Source organism: Hibiscus syriacus, unplaced genomic scaffold (genome assembly GCF_006381635.1).
Source record: "Hibiscus syriacus cultivar Baekdansim isolate YM2019G1 unplaced genomic scaffold, ASM638163v2 tig00005974_pilon, whole genome shotgun sequence".
Lineage (NCBI taxonomy): Eukaryota > Viridiplantae > Streptophyta > Magnoliopsida > Malvales > Malvaceae > Hibiscus > Hibiscus syriacus.
The window spans coordinates 2,428,251-2,446,121 of NW_024062076.1; the positions used below are offsets into that span (position 1 = coordinate 2,428,251).

Consider the following 17,871-nt stretch of genomic DNA (forward strand, 5'->3'; position numbering starts at 1 on the left):
CAAGTCTACATAAGACTTTTACCGATCAAATGTCATCTTGAGATTAACTTTACTTTATCCTCAATCTCTTTCAATAAAAATCTGGGTCAACAAAATTTCGATCTTTTAACTCGAACCAATTCAATGATGTTCGAAATTCTCTCTCATATAAAACTTCATACTGAGCCATCTTGTTACTCAATTGGTAACTATTATTGTAGAAAAATTCTACTAAAAGAAAATACTTTTCCCCTATGATTCTTTGGAATCAATCACACATGCACTCAGCATATATTCTAATATTTGAATAGTACTTTTGATTTACCATCCTTCTATGGATGAAATAAAGTACTGAAATTCAATCAAGTACCCAAAATTTTATGCAAATATTTCTAAAATCTTAAAGTGAACTTTGGATCCCAGTCAGATATAATGAATACTGACATTCCATGTAGTCGAACTATTTCCTTGATATACAACTATGTATATTTATCTAATGCATAGTCCATTCACATCGAAATGAAATGTGCCGATTTAATTAACCGATCACTATCACCCAAATGGAATCATTTTTATTTGATGTCAAAGGTAACCTTGTCACAAAATCCATAGTGACTCTTTACCACTTCCACTCTGGAATAGAAATCAGTTGTAACAATTCCGAAAGCACTTTATTCTCAGCTTTTACTTGTTGACATGTCATATATGTAGCAGCAAACTCAGTAATATTTCTTTTCATACTCGGCGACCAAAATGACTCTTTACATCCAGATACATTTTGTTCCCACCTGGATGCATAGTCAGTGGACTATAATGTGCCTCAGAAAAATATCTTTCTTCAACTCATCATCATGAGGAATACAAATTCTTCCTCAATAAAATAGACACCCATCAGACTTGACTTCAAATTCTTTTGTCGCACATTTTTTTACAATTGAAATCTTTTCCAAGCATCTGTCATCTTTCATTTGTAGCTCTATTATCTGATCTAAAAGCATCGTCTTTATTTTAAATTCAGCCAATAGTGCGCCATTTTCTTTCAACAATAGTCGCACATCCATAGCTCGCAAAGCTGCAAAAGTTTTCCGATTAAGTACATCTGCTACAACATTTTCTTTACCCGTATGATAATCAATGATCAAATAATAGTCCTTTAAAAGTTCTATCCATCTTCTCTGTCTCAAATTGAGCTCTTTTTGAGTTAACATATACTTCAAACACTTATGATCCGTGTAGATGTGGCATCTCTCACCATACAAATAATGACGCCAAATCTTTAGAGCAAAAACGATTGTTGGTAACTCAAGATCATGAGTAGGATAATTCCTTTCATGTGTCCTTAATTGTTGAGAAGCATAGGCTACCACCTTACCTTCTTGCATAAGTACACACCACAAACCATTATGAAATGCATCACTATACACCACATATTCTTTGCCCGATTCCGGTTGTACTAATATTGGTGCTTCTGTTAAAATATTCTTTATAGCTTCAAAACTCTCTTGACATTTCTCAGTCCAAGCAAATGAAACATCCTTTCACAAAAGCTTGGTCAAAGGAGAAGCAATCATCGAAATGTTTTTACAAACCTTCGATAATAACCAACAAGTCCAAATAAAAAACTTCAGACCTCTGTAGCATTCTTTGGAGGTTTCCACTCCAATATTGCTTGAACTTTAGTTGGATCAACTCTTATGCCATCTTCTGAGAAAACATGAGAAGCAACTTTTGATAGCCAAAACTCACACTTTGACAGTTTGGCATATAACTTTTTATCCTTAAGTATTTTGAGTACAGTACGAAGATAAGCATCATGCTCTATCTTTGTCTTCGAGTATACAAGAATGTCATCAATACAGACCACCTCAAACTAATCCAAGTAAAATTGAAATACTCGATTCATCAAATTCATGAATGCTGCCAAAGCATTTTTTTTAAACCAAACGGCATTACTACGAACTCGTAGTTTCTATACCGTTTTCTGAAAATTATCATTGGAACATTTTCCTTAATCTAATCAAACAAGTCATCAATCCTCAAATAGGATATTTATTCTTGATAGTTACTTCGTTTAACTGTCGATAATCTATGCATAATCGCATAGATCCATTTTTTTATAAACAATATCGGTTCACCCCAAGTGAAATACTCGGTCAAAAGAATCCTTGATTTAGCAGCTCTTGCAATTGGTTCTTTATTCTCTTAACTCAATCACAATCATTCGATATGAACCCATAAATACAGGATCAATGCCTTGATAACCATTAATATTAAATTGCACCTCTCAATCGTGAGGTAACCCAAATAATAAATCTAGAAAGACATATGGAAATTCCCGTGTTATGGAAATATCATATGATCTTACTTCAGGTACTTAAGTATCTATCAGTTTAGCTATAAAAGCTATACATCCTTTTTATATCATCTTAATCGTAACCATTGATGATATCACGTTAGTGATGATTTTCCTTTTTCATCAATCACTAATTTTTTTTATTTCTCTACTTGTTTCTAAATTAATCGCTTCTTGCGACCATTAACCCAACCTTAATGTAGAGACAACCAACTCATAATCAAAATGATCTAAAACTCATTAATGAAAATCCCATCAGATTCATCAGTAACATAAGCTCCCGAATCTTTATCAGACATTTACTATTTATCTGATTAACACTTGCATCATAACCCATAGTTTTTCCCACTGTAATATCACTTGATATCAAGTAGAATTGAATATTTCCACTTTAGAATTCCTTATTTCATTCTTAAGGAAATTTGTATAACTTTTCCAAATCTAAAGAAAATATTTTCGAACAGTTGAAACATTTTCTATTTCCAATGATAGTTTAAATATCCATATCGTTCAATAAGAAAATTTGACAATTTGTAGCAATAACTTCATAATAGTTAATACTAAAACTACACTAGTAAACAAATTTACTATTTTTCTTATCATTAAGAACTTGACACTTTTCAAGTTCTTGAGAATCCATCTCAATCTAAACAATATTTTCATTGTAACATGGAATGGTTAGACAATCCATTTCTCGCAAATTTACCTTCGCAAGGTAACTCTATCAAGTTTTATGGACTTGATATCTATTCCCAATCCAACTCATAATCATTTGATTCACTAATAACTCAGCTTTCTGTAAACTTTTAGCGGAAATCATATTTATCACTTATTTATTTCCTCTTACTCAAATCAACAATGCATTAAATTGAATCAACAATGCTTTAAAAAATTTAATGCTTAGCTTAAATATTTCTCACTTATTTAAGCTTACCTGGAGGAAGCTCAGAATCATCACTAGATTCATAAATCTCCTCCTGGTCCTCATCCGATTTGACTTTTCTCGTAAGTCGTTTAAAATTTTTAATCGATTCTTCCAATTCAGAAACTTCATTGAAAGCTGGGGCATTTCTTCCACAATATGGAGGAAAATCCCTAACAGCACTCACCCTTTTATGGCGTGTTACAGCAGTCGTCTTAGGTTCCTTTTTGTCGACTTCAATCTCAACTTTCTTTTCAACGTTATCAACTTTCTTACCTTCGTCTTTAGTTTCCAACATCTGAACATAGTCAAAATTATCTTACAATAGTAAAGAGTAACTTTACTCCGTATAAGCATCATCACTGTATATATACAACTATCAGTAACTTTTGACATCCTAGTGGAATATATATACTTTTTAACTCAAAACAATCTCGGCTTAGTCCTAGAATCGGCTAAACATGTAGCTCTAATGCCAATAAATGTAACACCTATAACCCGTATAATTATACCTATACAGATTATATATGTCACTAGAATTTTGAAAACCATTTCCAATTCAAAATTTATTTTCTTAAAATGATAAATGATATTATCAAAATTATCATATCATATGAATTATGATTCATTATAACAAATTTAATGCAAAAGATTTTTTTTATGAATATTGATAAACAATACCGTGAACAGTGATGAACAATACTGTGAAAAGTGAATAGTGTACCGATGCACTGCTACATTAACGTGAACAGTGTACCGATGCACCAAATTTTTGAATCAAAAATGTGTATCGATGCACTGCTACAGTGCATCGATGCACTGCTATAGTAACTGCTACAGTAATTTCAGCAAAATACATAAAACTCATAAAATTACCATTTTGTTTCCAAATTTGTTCAACAAATCAAGTAAAACATTAATAATTACATGCCACTAATAAAGTCAACATTACATCTTAAGATGTCTTACTGATATTGAAAATATACACCTCGATGCTTGATATCGCTTTGACCTCTTTATTCCACTACTGGCTTTTTACCTATACGTGAAAATCATCACACGCTAAGTATATACTTAGTGAGGCAATTAAAATAATAAATAGTGTAATACAACTCATGCATGAATTTCCATTTCAAAATCAAAACAACATAATATAATAAAATCATTTTTATCCACTACTATTGACCACAATTCTCAATCTATGAGGAACCCAGTATAGGAGTCAACTAGTGCACAAAAGTGCTGAGGTCGAGCATTGCTCACCTAATAATGCACCGTAGTGCTGAGGTCGGGTTTCACCCACCTGACTTGTACTATGTATCTTATTTGACACTATAGTACTATTTAATTCTGCAGCTGCTAGACTCTATGGCATGCCATTAATACCACTGAACCTCAATAACATATTTAGGCATATAGTCATCAATTAAATCATCCATGGAAACGTATAACCATGTATAAACATTAGGGCAATTCATACCCAAAATAACATCCATGTCAAATATCATGCTAATTAAACAAGGTCGACTCTTCGCAAGTCTTCCAGATGATATATAAAACATCTATGTTCACGATGTATAAAACATTTATGTACCATGTCATGCATGTATTGCACTCACCTTGACACTTTATAATATCCACAATATGTATGCCTCACTACGGTCCACAATAACTCTTTTATACTTGATTTGCTTCAATCACAATTCAATCACAATCTGTATAAAATCACAAATTCATAACAATACTTATGTTAGTATTATACTAACATAACACATTTCCCCAAAACAAAATCCATAATATACTTGGAACTCATTTTCTACCAAATCTTTAACACTTAATAATTCCTTTTAACATTGACATCATCTTTTCCAATTACATAAAATGGTTCTTTACCATTTTATCACTTAGATACATCATGATCGAATAGTTTATCCTTTAAAACTACGTTTTCATGATTTTTCTCAATTTTGAGTCGATTCAAGCATGAAATCAACTTTCAATCAACCTTTTATCATCTCTACAATCAAATCCCAAATCAAATCTCATCAGAACACAAAGTTCTCCAACTTATAATTTGGTCAAATTTTACATAATAATCTCTATAAAGATTGAACATGTTTTAACCACAAATCATGTTTGAAAACGAATCTACAACCTCTAAATCATCAAGATTTATCATCAATTTCATGAATCCTATCATGAACATAAACCCTTAAATTTGGGATCTTTGAAATCCAGCAAGATTAGAAAGAAATATTTGTACCAAATGATAGCGTTTTTGCATAGATCACTTTCCTATTTCACGGCATAAACCGAATTCCAAAGGAATCGACTCAAAAATTGAAAATAAAATATTTTCTTACCTTGGGATCTATCCCACGTCCAATCTTCTGAAATGAAGAAATATCCTTGATAATTCTTCATCTTTCTTTATCATATAATAAATTTAGAATTCATTAAATGATAAATTACCAATTTACCCTTAATATAACTTTATAATTACCATAAAACCAAGATACTTATCCTTATCATCATTCAAATCATATCATCTCAACATTATCATCTTCCAATAGTCAAAGATGAACAAATAATTTTTCACTTTACTGTTTTACCCTTACAATTTCCAAAAATTACAATTCAATCACCTTAATCCAACGGTTCAAATTAAACATGGAATTAAACTATTAAATATTATTTTACAAAATTTTAAAAATGTGAAAATAATATTTTTATTTTCTTATTTTCGTGACCTATTTTAAATTTTTCAAAAATTACATTTTGGTCCTTAAACTTTTTAAAGTTTATACTTTGGTTACCAAGCTTTACCGAATTTATAATTTGGTCACTAAATAAATCCATTTATGGAATAACATTATTATTGGAAAAATCACCTCTTAATTCCTTAAATTTTTCCCAATTTTCTACTTTGACCATCAAACTTTCAAAATTTTCATTTTGGTAATTATCTAAATTTTTCGGGTATTACATGGCTTCACTCTGGTGGCGAAAACGAACAAAGCTTTCTCCTTTGTGTTTGAACTTTCTTTTTGATGACATTTTTTAGCCTAAAAATGCTTGTTTGCCTTGTAATATTTGCTGCTTGATATTTGGTATTTCGGTTTTTGTGTGTTGCCTCCGTATATTATTGGGTTTCTATCTGTTGGATCTCGTGTCTTGCAGTGCTCCACCGGGTGGCCTTTTATAGCCTCCGAAAACGAGTTGTTTCCCTGAATCGGGCGTTGTAATCCTGATTTTATCGGGATTTGGGTGTAGCTGATTCTCTAGGCATGTCTTTGTTGTTCGAATTTTGCTTTGATTTTTTGGTTTTACAATTTCAAGGGCTGGAAATTACAGTCGGCTCTTGAACCTTGCTGGCGTGTGGCCTCCACGCAAACGAGCTTGCTTGATATGAAACCCTAGCCCCTATTGGGTCAGGCAAACGGGCTTGGGCCTTACCGGGCTTACTGGGTCAGGCTTGCTTCAGTTGGGCTCCATTGTTGGACCTGAACTTTTGGACTTATGGACTCCTTGGACCTAAAAAACTGAAAATAATATTAATAATAATACAATATAATAAATATATAATATAAATATACTATAATATATAATAAATATATGCTATAATATATACATATAATATATAAATATATATAAATTATACTATAATAATAATATATACTATATAATATATAATATATATATATATATATATAATAATACTACTATAAAATATATCATATACATAATATAATATATAATATAATAATACTACTATAATATACACAATATACTACCATAAAATATATAATAATACTACCATAAAATATATAATATATATAATATAATATATAATATATATACTATATACTTATACTATATAATATATAATATATAATATATAATATCATATAATATATACTATCGTGGACGAAAATAGTTGTCTATACTTATGTGAATTTAATTTTCGATATGTGACTTTAATATGTAATGTAATATATCTTTACTTAAGTAAAGAAAATTACCATTATAAGAGCCCTTAATTATTTACCTCTTTTGGTTTTTGGTTTTTTAATTTTTTATTAAATTACTCTACTTGACAAAAAAAATAGATTAAATTTGCATTAAATATTAGGTAAATTAAATAAATGATTATTAATATGTCAGTAAATTTTTCTTTTTCTTACTAATATTATAAAATAAACAATTTGATTATTAATATTATTGGTTTATTTAAAATTTAAAAAATGAATTAATATTAAAATATATTTTTATTTATATTAAAATTTCTAAGTAAAATTCATATAATAAAAATTTTAATCATTAATTTTTTAAAAGTTAACAAAATTAGGATAAAAAACAATAGATATCATTGAATAATGTTCAAATAATTATTTTAATCATTAATTTTTTAAAAGTTACAAAAATATGTATTAAAATTTTTAAATTGATGTAAAATAATCATTACATTTTATCGTTTTATAATTGTTTATAAATTGTAATAATTATTTTATAATCTTAAAAATTAAATAATCAAAATAATTATTAAAATCATAATTTAAAATATATATCAGTTGAGAGCTTTTAATCACCTATTTTAAATAGAGATTCTAAATAACCAAAAGAATCATATAATGTATTTTATCCGAAGTTTAGTTGTTAGTTTCTCAAATAATTTATTCACCGAAATAACAAATAATAATAGCGGTGGGGGAGGGGAATTGAGGCGTTGGAGGTTGGGTTTGAGACTGACTAACGGGAGCAGCGGTCAACCAGCGGTGCATTCTGACGGATGTATTTGAACTGAGAGAGCCGAGAAGAGTATAAAAAAGGAGACGATGTCACATGCATGCCTATGATTGGATGAGTTTGGTTATTCATTATTAGGTATAGGTAGGATAGGTATGAGACTCGAATCTGACAGGTCGGATTTTTTAAAAAAAATTAGGTTTAGAACGGGTCGGTTTGGGTTTTTTTAAAGGTTATGTTCGGGTCGGGTTAAATTTGGGTTTAGGGTGAAAATTACCCGATCCGTCCCAACCAAAAAAATATAATTTTACTTTATATATTTAAGAATAATTATGATAATATCTCTCTATATATAATTTTTGTTAATTAAATCACTGTTTTTATTAAATAAAAATAATATTTTTTATTATTTCGAGTCGAGTCGGAGTGTGTTCAGATTTTATTTTAAAAAGTTGGGTCAAATTCGGATCGAATGGAAGATATATATTTTTCTAATCAGATTAAATCGGATAAAAGATATAAAAAATTTTAGTCAGGTCAAATTGACCGAAACCGACCCATGCCCCTCGGGAATAGGTATCTCTTCTTTAGAAGTTGGAAGCGTGACGCCTTGCCTGCCAAATTCAGAATTGGGGGCTAACTTCCACCTTTCAAGTTACTTTCTGGGTTGGATCTTTACTGATGTTTTTGGTGGAGTTATTAAGGTTGTCACATGTTTTTAAATTTTATTTAGATTTATATTTTATAATGATTAATTCATATATATATATATATAGCAATTTAAATAGAACAATTTTGTAATTATTATACTTAGAAAAGTATATATTATTATTGATTCGAAAATGAAAATAAGTCTGTTGTTGTATGGTCCAATAATTGAACAAGCTGGATAAAGGGATGGAAATTACTTTTGGATTGCAATTGGGGTGAGGGTTAATGTGCGAAATTCAATCAACAAGGTTAATTTAAGTATCCTTTAAATAAATTTTGAGTTTGAAATCTCGTGCATACATACAGTCTATATTGATAGACTCATTTACTATAGTTAGATGTGCGACCGGAATTAATCCAAATTAATTAGAGCAAGAGCAAAACCGTAGAGAACCTGGAGGGAAAAAAAGAGAATTGGCAAAATTCAAAGTAATCTCAGCAAGAAATGGGGGAATGTGATTTTGTGTTCAAAAATAGATTGCCTAGGCCAGTGGCCACAACGGTTTATTCTTTTCGGCCTTAAATCAACCAATCAATACAACGAGACAAATCCATCATATTATTGTAATGAACCAATTCAACTAAACAAATACTCCAAAACCAGCTATATGTATAACGCAACAAAATTCAAATCACGAATGCATCAAGTAATTATTATAGAACCATAACTCCGGGCCACCCATCTCATCCCCCTACTTTTCTGGAAAAACTTCTGCCAGATTGCATCTGTTGGGTCGGTCTAAGAAACATGTCATTTTTAGATTCTGCATTCCACTGCACCCCACCCTTCGTTGCTGCTGGCCTTAGTTGCCCAATATTCTGCCTCTGATTTCCAATTGTAACCTTTGCCAACTTCTCCGTTACATCCGAAGCTCCACATGCATTTCTATGCTTGTTGATTGACGCTGCTGTATCCAATATATTTTCAAATTCCAATAACAAACAAAACTACATTAGTATTCCAATAACAAAGTTCGGTAAGCAGACAGGAAATTTAACCATTTCTAGCTACTGCCACTTTACACTTGATTTGTATTATACATTATGTACGCTTCATTTTGCATATTTCCATGAATTTGTAATATTCAGGTACAAATAATCATGATATGCTTGAATATATATATTAAAAATAAAAGTCAAACTTAAAAATACCAAAGACTCACTTGGACTCTTTCTTCCTGGTGGCCGATACCTTGGTTGCTTCACAGTGTTCTTCAAGGATTTCTGATCATTCTTATTCAGATGATTTAGGGAGGGAAAAGAAAAAGACTATTTTCAGAAGCAAAGTACAGAAAATACCACTCAAGAAGCAGTAAGATACATTACATGATAAGTAACAATTACCTGATTAACCATCTCCAGCTTGCGTTGCACACCTGCTAGAATTAATGATAATTAGAAACACATCATATAAGATCTTCAAGAAAGTAAACAGCACTTAAGAGTTAATGGACAAGGAAAAAAACTAGATCATGCACTCAATATCAAATATCATTAGTAAACAATTTATGTTTTTTAGTAGATAATGTACAATCCACCACCTGTGGTTGCACCCATAGAAGCACTTGACTTCAGAGAAGAAAGATTGCCAGTGGGACTTGCATTGGGTAGAAAGCCAGAATACCTTCTAGCTGATTGCTGTTCCAATTTTCGTCTCACCCCAACTACAAGCATGCAAAACAGAGATTAGCCATATAATAGCCAAATAAAGGGGGAAAATGCAGTGTATTAGATCAAACCAGATGGAGGAGTTCTAGAAACAGTTGCTTTAGGACGAAGAGAGGGTGGAACATAAAGGCAACTCTGCACATCATAAGAAAATTCAATGAGCAGAGCACTAGCTACAGCATAAATTTCATTTGACCTCATAAAAGAAAAAAGAACATTTTTTTTTAAAATACTACCTTAAAGAAGGGATGTTGAAGGGCCTCAGCAGCAGTAGGCCTTCTGCAAGGATCCAACGAACAGAGAGACTAGAGACAAACAGTAAAGAAAATGTCAATTTGTCTTCAAACAATCCAAAAATAATAATTTAAAAGTGACATAACAGAAAGCCCTTGCTGCTGCAGAGTAAGGGTAGAAAGTAATAAAAGGCAACAGTGTTAGCAGAAATGCACTCAACTGTAATAAGGTTTATTGCATCATCACTTGCTGAAGGAATCAACGCAGAAAAATGCACACCAGTGAACTTCAATGTTCAATAACAGACAGGTCAAAAGTATTAGATTCCATCTGCTGGAAAGAAAATCCATATGAAGAAAACTGAGAGAAGGAAATACCTCTGGGAACCGGTAATTTATGGTTCTTGCAAGATTAAGCCCATCCGGCCATGAATCTTCAGTTGGAGTGCCTACCACACTACAAATTTTGTAAATTTCATCTGCTTCACTGCACGCATAACAATAAGGGTTGACATCAATTCCGTGAATCACCAGGCAAATACCCACTTTCATTACTAATTAGAAAAATATACATAATATCATTTAATGCCTACAAAATCCCATGATCTCAAGAAGTACTCAACAATCAACACAGAATCACGATAAAGGAAAAAGAACATACCTTGTGCCAGGAAAAAGAGGACGTAAGGTGAACAACTCAGCCATGATTGCACCCATCGCCCACATATCTATAATTAGGGAGAAAAACCGTAACTAAAAAGGTCTATCACCACTTTTATCTTAAGTTATTCACTATTAATTACACGGAAAACACACCAACTTTTGCCGTGTAAAGGTATGATTGAAGAAGTACTTCAGGGGCACGATACCTAAAAAAGAAGAAAGCCAAGCTTAGAGGTGGAATGAATATAGGGAAGAAAGGGTCGAAAAAACACTAAGTCTCAAATATCAAACCTACCAGCGTGTTGAGACATACTCCGTGTAAGGTGGATGTGAACTTATTTCTCGTGCAAGACCAAAATCAGCTATTTTGATTATATCTTTAGTAACCAACAAATTCTCTGGATACAAAAAGGCAGTTAGTGACAGGATATTCCTTTTGAGTAAATGTAACAAAAATATAAATTTTATAGAAAAAAAAAATAACCAGGCTTTAGGTCGCGATGAAAATATCCCCGCTGGTGCATGTATTCAAGACCTTGAAAGACTTGGAAACACCAATTTCTGATTTCAACTTCTGAAAAAAGCTTTTCCCTGTCTTTCATAAGTTGGTATAGGTTGTATTCCTGTAGCAATTTCATTATAACAGTTAAATAACATAACCCCCATTGATTAAAAACATGTTATGGTAGAACTCAGATAGGTTACAAACCATATATTCAAACACAAAATATAGAATGTCATTTTCTCTGATGACCTCCTTAAGCTTCACAATATTGGGATGATTCATTTTCCGCAGTGACTGTCAAGGAAAACAGGCAATCATGCATAAGTTGGGAAAACTAGGAGAAAAACCAAAGAGAGAAAAAAGCAAATCATATTACCTTAACTTCTCTCAGATTCACACACTCTTCCCACGAGAAATATTTCTTCTTCATTTTCTTAATTGCAACCTTCAAAACAGAAAATAATCATATCAAAAGGATATACCAACACCAACATATTAAAATAAACATGTTTGTAAATCAAAATAAAGAAATCCCAGGAATACTCACAACTTCACCAGAGAGTTTATTAATAGCTCTCCACACAGTTCCAAATGTTCCATCGCCAATTTCCTTAATTAACTTGTACCTAAGATCATTGAAACATTGATAAGAAAAAACAGATCATGCATAGAATGAATATTGTGAAGTACGATAAAAGAGTAAGAAACTTACCTTTCCATTTTCTAGCAGATTAAAAAGTAGCCCTTTCTTTATTCAAGAGACTTATAAGAACCAACAATGGACTCGTGACATCTATCTTCACTAGAAGATTGCTTGTATTAAATGAAAACTATAAAACATTTAAAAGGAAAAATTGTCCTGCCGGTCAGCTAAATCCACCAGAAGCTTGATGGCGGAAGGGCCTCACAGCATTATTTGGTACTAAACCCACAGCTTCAAGAAGAAAACAACACATCAACGGAATAAACAGACGAGCTCCACCAAACATGCTGATACAAACCAACCAGAATGATTGCTTCAGACAACATAAAGGATACCAAGCTCAACATACATCCATTTGGTTCAGAAGCTTAATTGCAATTAACTCACAAATACTAAGAACAAACTGTTGCAGTACCTGCAAGATCACATCAGTAATCAGTAGCCGTCAGGACTTAGGAGCAACAATAGAAAATTAACCGAGTACAGTACCAGCTAAATCTTAGTAATCACCTATCTACCGTGAGAGTTCAGCCCAGTGATGATTGAAGAGGAAATAAAAAATAAGACAAAGGTTACAAAAACAAATAAATAGTTAATAGGTATGGGAAAGATAATCATGTAAATATATATTTTACCTGGAAGGTGTTTTAGTAAAATATTTGACCAAATATTGTATCAGCAAAGCACTACCAAGAAATATATTTAGTACCTTACTGTCTAATTTTAGTCAGATAGAGAAAGAGAAAAATTGCTTACTCGCAGAAGACAGAAGTGTGCTAAAGATCTAACACCCATCTCTGAAATAACATGCATTACACTTCCAGTGTTGGGTATTAAAAAGAGAATCGGCACTATGTGCAATTGACAAAGGAAACCAAGAGAAAATCTCCATGGAAAAGAAACCACCAGTCGAGTACTTCTTGGAATGACAAATCCGGAAAAGGTGGCAATTTGACCAGAACCACACTTGTTCCATGTCTTTAAAAGGAAACTAAACCTTTTAAATCCAGGTCCGGTGCAATCTAACATAAAATAACATCAACTGAAATTAGAGTCAAGATAGATCTAAGAGGAGCAGATAATCTAATATGATACAAACTATTAGGAATAGGAAAAATAGTACAAGATCAAGATATAATTGATGACTAATCTAAAAGGGAATAGCAATTCTATAAATAAGACGCAGTGGTTCAATCATATATACGCAATTATGTACAAAAAAAGTGAAAAATTCAAGTAATGTGAAAATCAACCATTCTCAACTGCTAGCGACTCATCAGATCATGACAAAATCAATGCCCAGTACTATATAACAACAATCCTTTCCCCTATTAGAAACAACCACATACCGGAAACCCCGTGAAAGGAGCCACGAAACAAAAACATCAACGAATCAATTGGGGAAAAGGTCGACGACAAGTCCAAAGAAATTATTCAGAACATCAAGATGCAAACCCTAATAAATTAAATCAACTAAACAACATGAAGGAAAAAGAGTTCCTAATTAAGAAGAGGTAGCAAAAGAAACAAAAAAAAATCCAATAAAAACCTCTAATCTAAATCAGATCCAGGTGAAGAATTTTCTTGAACGATAAGGAGAGATACCTGAAAACTAAATGGAATAAGCACCGTCGCCAAGGACGGGAAGAGAAGGAATCCAGAGCTTCTCTATTTCACCGTCTCCCTAAGAAGCAAAAAATAGTACAATTTTTTTCTTTTGTGTTTGGAAATTGAATCGAAATATCTATTCCTTTTTTTTAGATAACGATATTTAAGTAAGGGTCGCGGAAACAATGAGAAAAACGCTTATATTTCGGTAGTTAGACTGCAGCTTTCTCTACGCTACGCCTTAACCTATTATGCTACGCCTTAACCTATTATGCTACGCTAGGATGATGGACGGTCGGATGTCTGCATCATTTTCAATTCGTGTCTGTTCTTTATTGGGATTTGGGACATACCATTCTCACGAGTCCAGCGTCTAATCTTTTTTCTCTCATCACAATTTTAAAATAAAACGACTTCCAACCAAATTTTGATTTGTTATTTTTAAACCAAACCAAATTTCGATTAGTTTGTTATTGCTTTTGTCATTTTTAATATGCATTTGTACATGAATTTATCACTCTTTTGTAGATATAGTATATATGTTTTAAGGTTTTTTTTTTATTAAAATAATATTATAAAAACGTATTTATCAAATTGACATTCAAACCGAATTAAATATCAAAATAGATTCATAATACAATCGTATAGAATGAATACACGTGTGATTAGTGGCAAATCCATAACAAACTTTGGTCGAATATGTATCTATTTTAAAATTTAAATTTTCTCCGATTAATTATCTATTTTTTTGATTGTGTCTACTTAAAATTTTATTTGTGTTTACCTTATATAAAAAATCTGTGTTACCTACATATATGTTCTCACCACAAAAATATTCCTAAATCTACCCTTGCATATGATTAGTGTAACCCCTTTACTCGGCCTAAAAAAGTGAGTTAGATAAGAGAGTCACATTAAAACTTATCCCTTAAGGAAACCATAATTAAATTAAAAAACTTATAAATATCATTTAATTAATGAAAAATATTCAAAGCTCAAACGTTGTGATTTTATTGATTTCAAAAGTTTGAAAAGTTCAAAATAATAATAATAATAAAATGAATCTGTAAATGCATGAAAAAATAGTCCAAAAATAACAATAACCAATATCACAATTTACATAAATAATAATCCCAAATTATAAATAAGAGTACGATGTAGGAAATCCGAATAAGATTCATACATAATGTAATAATTTATCTGAAAAAGTGATGTGACCCTCAACGTACTGAATCGTCTAAGTCTGACTATATGAAAGAAAAAACAATAGAGGATGTAAGTTATTAAGATTAGTGTATCTCTATTGTACAACCAATCAAATATAACATAATGACAAACCGAAACACAATACACGTGACATGACAAATATGCAAATGTAAATACACTCAATCTTCATACACCATCGAAAGAGAAAATTTCCCCAAAACCACTCTCTATTATACACCATTATGAAGTGGAAGTCCGCTTCAAAGAAAGGACCCACTGATAATCTGAAGTGAGATTCTTCTCGATAGGTAAATCCACTAAACTTCCCTATCATAAATTATACAAATTATACAAATTTCAATCTGATTTGAATGATAATTTATATATCTTAATGCAAATCATAAATTGGTGACTGAAAAATTAACTTGCATCTCGTTCTGAAAACTAACGTAGTAACATGTATCACAAATATCATCTGAAGTGCATCCTAGACAAACAATTTTCCCACAAGACGATCATGCTTGCAAGTCAAACAAAGAATATGCCAAGTAATAAGAAATTCATAGAAAAACTATAACACAAAATAGAGACACACATATAAAATTAAGACTTAACGACGTGCGGTCGGTTCCCATACTCAACTATAACACTAGGTCGTAACGAATCAGATCCTACAAATTAATTAATAGTAATAACTAATTTAATATTATATCAAGAACCAAATCGAAACTACTAATGAACTAAACGATTAATCACGAGTTATTCTCGTAATTTGGGTCAGAAAAGTCTAAATAGGTAGAGGAAGTGATAACTCCATCTCTGAGTCAACGTCTCCTACAAAATATGAATGCTCGAATTATAAACCCAATCATGCAATTTCTGAAATATGTAACGCTAATACGAAACCAATAAAACAAATCTCAACTCGAATATGGACCGTGGCAGCAAGCTGTCGGTCCGTGGCAGCTGATTTTGCTGCAACATAAGGTCGCCGGCAACAAGTGCCACAATAGTAACCGAGGCTTGAGAAGACGGCGACACACACGACCTCTCATGTCGTGACTTACGACGGCCAAAAGACAACAACCTCGACTAACGACGAGCATGATCGACACTAAATCGAGCAAATGTAGCCACTCTCACGTAAAGCCCACATCTGAACGGCTAAGGATGACCACGCGCGGTGGTGATGCAACCCTATATTCTCGGTTTCTTACCGAAATCAAGTCGACGACAACTACACAACTAAGCAAAGAGCTGAGGGATGAGACACGGGGTGGTTGGCGAACTCTAGTCGCCTTGGTGCGGCGCGGTCTGTAGGATTTTTGAAAGTGGACTAAAGTTTTTCTTCCTTTGCAAAATGGTCACAAATTTCACATTTAGGCATCCAAAATCTCCATTAATTCTAATTTAATTCCTAATCCAATTTAGGGATTTTAAAAACAAAACCTCCAAATTTTAAGGTTTTAAAATTATGGCTAAATCGGGGTGTTACAACTTTCCTCTTTAAATAAAATTTTGGCCTCAAAATTTATCTATAAGGGAAAGATGAGGATATTGAACCTTCATGATGACCTTAGTCTCCCACGTGGCCTCCTCATAATCTCGGTTACACCATAAGACTTTGACCATCTTAACGATACTCCTCTGGAGAATTTTCGTGTCGTCTTCAAGGATTTCAATTATCTCCTCTTCAAATCTCAAACCAAGTCTAATCTCTACCTCATCCATTGCCATAACATGAGACATGTTAACTCTATAACGCCTTAACACTAAAACATGGAAAACATCATGAATGTGTGCAAGCTCGGATGGTAACTCAAGTCGATAGGGAATTGGTCCAACACGATGAATACTCTGATAGAGGGTCAATAAAATGAGACTCGGTTTGTCTTTCCGAACAAAACAAATACCTTTCTCCATGAAGATACTTTCAAGAAAACCTCATCACCCACCACGTATTTAATATCACGATGCTTCAAATAAATATAAGACTTCTGTTTGTCAAAGGTTGCCTTAAGTTTATCCCAAATCATCTTGACAGTCTGTTATAGCTCGAAAACCAAATATGATCCTAACAATCTAAGTTAATTAAGCTTAGCCTAACTAATAGAAGTTCGAAACTTACGTCCATATAGAGTCTCATAAGGTGTCATATTAATATTAGCTTAGTAACTATTATTGTACACAAACTCTATTAGCGATAAGAATTCATCCAAACTGACTTTATAATCAACCACATAATCCCTCAACATATCTTTTAGAATTTGAATTACCCGCTTGGATTGACCAATAGTCTAAGGATGATAAGAAGTACTAAAATTTAACCGAGTATCAAGGGCACTATGTAAAGACTTCCAAAATTTCAACGTAAACTTTGGATCATGATATGATATGATGGACAATGGTACCCCATGAAGACGAACAATATTAGCAATGTAAAGTCGAGCCAACTTACTTAGAGAGTGTGGAACATCCCAAAATTCGGGTTAGTAGTTCGGGTCAATAATCGGGAATTTTTGGGATTACCGATAAAACATTATTTTTGGTTTTCTAAAATTATAAATATTATTG

General features: G+C 32.2%; 1 protein-coding gene and 1 long non-coding RNA gene across 4 annotated transcripts; both read right to left on the reverse strand.

Annotated features, from left to right (window-relative positions):
* Positions 1-708: 708 nt before the first annotated feature.
* On the reverse strand, positions 709-13,007 carry LOC120200475 (cyclin-dependent kinase F-4-like). Of its 3 annotated transcripts, none has more exons than XM_039201310.1 (19): positions 12,493-13,007; positions 12,328-12,406; positions 12,157-12,225; positions 11,985-12,074; positions 11,760-11,898; positions 11,571-11,673; positions 11,429-11,481; positions 11,274-11,340; positions 10,991-11,099; positions 10,834-10,899; positions 10,616-10,684; positions 10,451-10,514; positions 10,253-10,375; positions 10,056-10,087; positions 9,875-9,944; positions 9,348-9,616; positions 5,071-5,079; positions 3,618-3,623; positions 709-719 (listed from the first exon to the last, which is right to left on the reverse strand). In XM_039201310.1, the coding sequence occupies exons 1-16, from the start codon at positions 12,498-12,500 to the stop codon at positions 9,396-9,398; spliced, it is 1,362 nt and encodes a 453-aa protein (XP_039057241.1). In that variant the 5' UTR covers positions 12,501-13,007; the 3' UTR covers positions 709-719; positions 3,618-3,623; positions 5,071-5,079; positions 9,348-9,395. The 3 variants fall into 3 exon arrangements, with proteins under 3 accessions (XP_039057241.1, XP_039057240.1, XP_039057239.1); XM_039201309.1 differs by having other exon boundaries at positions 9,348-9,619; XM_039201308.1 differs by having other exon boundaries at positions 9,348-9,622.
* A 147-nt stretch (positions 13,008-13,154) lies between these two features.
* On the reverse strand, positions 13,155-14,233 carry LOC120200476. Its single transcript, XR_005523549.1, has 3 exons — positions 14,089-14,233; positions 13,240-13,505; positions 13,155-13,169 (listed from the first exon to the last, which is right to left on the reverse strand). It is a non-coding gene; the product is annotated as an uncharacterized LOC120200476 (long non-coding RNA).
* Positions 14,234-17,871: the final 3,638 nt, after the last annotated feature.

What these genes read in the sequence shown, in the direction of transcription:
- LOC120200475 (XM_039201308.1), bottom strand. An exon ending in ATTTTGTGTTTGAATATATG is followed by an intron (nt 11,899 to 11,984) that starts GTTTGTAACCTA and finishes AAATTGCTACAG; the next exon opens with GAATACAACCTATACCAACT. An exon ending in TTCTATGGGTGCAACCACAG is followed by an intron (nt 10,088 to 10,252) that starts GTGGTGGATTGT and finishes TAATTCTAGCAG; the next exon opens with GTGTGCAACGCAAGCTGGAG.